Here is a 2,616-nt window from a genome sequence, read left to right on the forward strand (position 1 = left end):
CGGCGGGTCGAGGGGTCACCAAGATGGCGGGCTTCCATCAGAACACAGCACGGAGTTCCTGGACGCTAAAGAGGACCTGTCTGGGGAGCACGATGGCGGTAGGTGGGCGGAGATCCTAAGCCACACCCCTTTATCTTGCCTAATGCTTGGAGTAGAGACTAATAGTAATGTGTGGCTTTGCATGAATGTGGAAAAGTCTGGGCGGAGTTTTAGCCTAATCAGGGGTGGAGCCTGTCACTAACACAGGTTGCGCGTGCCAAAATATAATCAGAATTGGTTGGGGATGTGGGAGGAGCTTAAAGCTGTCCGAATTGTGGACCAGAAAGGGGACTGCGGTCTGTATTCCACAAGAACACATTTCAATCTATTGTTATGAAGTGTATTGGTTGGTGAGTGTGTTGTGATTGGTGTAGATAGATTTGTAGGTTGTCCCTTTTATTGGCCATATGCTTAACCAGCAGTACAGTCGGCATCATTGCTAAACTTCTCAGAAGAAGGGTTCAGTCACGGAGTCTTAGAGAAACAGTAAAGTCCAATCACCGTGCGGCACTGGGGACCCCACCAGCAGAAGGAGGTCGGTGGTGGGACTTGCGCTCGTCTCTAAACATCTCGCTTTCTCTTGCAGCCGCGGATAGCAGTTTCCAGCGCCGGGCGTACCGCACCAGCCAGATCGCCGATCACCAGCCCATGCCAAGAGTCCACACGGCCAGCGACCCCAGCTCAGTCCAGGAGAAGAGCCCGCTGTGCCGAATACAGATCACCGACAACGGCGACGTTCAGGAGTCACAGGTACAAATATCACCTCAAACCGCTAATAAAGAGAATGTGTCCAGCCAATGTTACCAATGGGATCTGTCCGGCCAATGTTACCAATGTGATCTGCCCGGGCCAATGTTACCAATGTCATCTGCCCGGGCCAATGTTACCAATGTCATCTGTCCGGCCAATGTTACCAATGTGATCTGTCCGGCCAATGTTACCAATGTGATCTGTCCGGCCAATGTTACCAAAGATATCCATCTGGCCAACCTACCAAAGAGATCCATCTGGCCAACCTATCAAAGAGATCTGTCCGGCCAATGTTACCAAAGATATCCATCTGGCCAACCTACCAAAGAGATCTGTCTGGCCAACCTACCAAAGAGATCCATCTGGCCAACCTACCAAAGAGATCTGTCCGGCCAATGTTACCAATGTGATCTGTCCGGCCAATGTTACCAAAGATATCCATCTGGCCAGTCTACCAAAGAGATCTGTCCGGCCAGCCTACCAAAGAGATCTGTCCGGCCAGCCTACCAAAGAGATCCGTCTGGCCAGCCTACCAAAGAGATCCGTCCGGCCAACCTACCAAAGAGATCCGTCCGGCCAACCTACCAAAGAGATCCGTCCGGCCAACCTACCAAAGAGATCCGTCTGGCCAACCTACCAAAGAGATCCGTCTGGCCAGTCTACCAAAGAGATCCGTCCGGCCAGTCTACCAGAGAGATCCGTCTGGCCAGCCTACCAAAGAGATCCGTCTGGCCAACTTACCAAAGAGATCTGTCCGGCCAACTTACCAAAGAGATCCGTCTGGCCAACCTACCAAAGAGATCTGTCCGGCCAACTTACCAAAGAGATCCGTCTGGCCAACCTACCAGAGAGATCCGTCTGGACAACTTATCTGTTGGGTTAGCTCTTGTCTAGCCATGGAAGCCACTATTGCCCCTGGGACTTGGTTGCCCTTGGCCATGGTGGCTTCCTGCTCTGAATGGTGGACATGTTGCTGTCTTCATGACAGGTTCCCTTTCGAGGAAACCTTTTGTGACAGAAATTGGAGGCCACGAGATGTCCACAGCCAGTGTGCAGAGCTGAGCGCAGAGATAAGAGTCGGTAATGTGGTGTGACCTCTCCGGCTTCTCCTTGAAGAAGGCTGCTTCCTGGTGCTTCATGGTTGGGCTCATAGGCCTCTAACTGGTCAGGGAAGGTCCATCACCCGGCATTCTGAAACCCCTCGAGGACTCCGGGGTCTGCTCTCATCTTCTGCAGTGGAGTCTCCATCATCCCGCTGCATGTAAGATCTAGTGCTGGGGGCGGCGCCGCTCCCATTGGCAGCTGGGCTGCTGCTGATGACCTCCTTCTGAAAATGTTCATTGTTTGGCTGTCTCTGGCTTCAAAGCTTTGTGAATCATCACTGACCCAGTTAAGTATTCCCGACCTGCATTGAAGCTCCAGGAATGCGCATGGCAGCGGGCCCCAGTCCAGCAGCGGCAATGTACGCGTTTCGCAGAGGGCGGCCATTAACGTCGAATACAGAAGGGAATTCTCTAATGAAGTCATTTCGGGTTTTATCGCCTTGCCCTGGAAGGCGCAACGCGTCAGCTTAGGATGATTTAACATGAAGAGCTCTAAGTAAAACGCATCTCTCGTCCCTTTAATAATTCATATTTAATGACGCTCTCGGAGGACTCGGCTGCCGTGTAACCCTCCGACCGCCAGCATCAGGCCATGACTGTGACGAGCAGCGTGCAGCATTAGCCTCCGGCACAGAAGGAGTGTCCGGTGATCGCGGTAAGGCCTCCTGCAGCAACGCACGATGGACGTTTAAGTCTTGGTTCCCCATTGTTCATCTTCTACCCT

The 2,616-nt window shown here is 52.6% G+C and overlaps 1 protein-coding gene across 1 annotated transcript in view; it reads left to right on the top strand.

The window, feature by feature from the left end:
* VWA5B1 (von Willebrand factor A domain containing 5B1) overlaps positions 1-2,616 on the top strand; it is a 71,923-nt gene that overhangs the window by 49,024 nt on the left and 20,283 nt on the right. The window contains exons 14-15 of the mRNA XM_018572652.1: positions 5-98; positions 626-789. Coding sequence (XP_018428154.1) covers positions 5-98; positions 626-789 — 258 coding nt within the window. The remainder of the gene's footprint in view (positions 1-4; positions 99-625; positions 790-2,616) is intronic.

Source organism: Nanorana parkeri, unplaced genomic scaffold (genome assembly GCF_000935625.1).
Source record: "Nanorana parkeri isolate BGI_ZX_2015 unplaced genomic scaffold, ASM93562v1 scaffold2092, whole genome shotgun sequence".
Lineage (NCBI taxonomy): Eukaryota > Metazoa > Chordata > Amphibia > Anura > Dicroglossidae > Nanorana > Nanorana parkeri.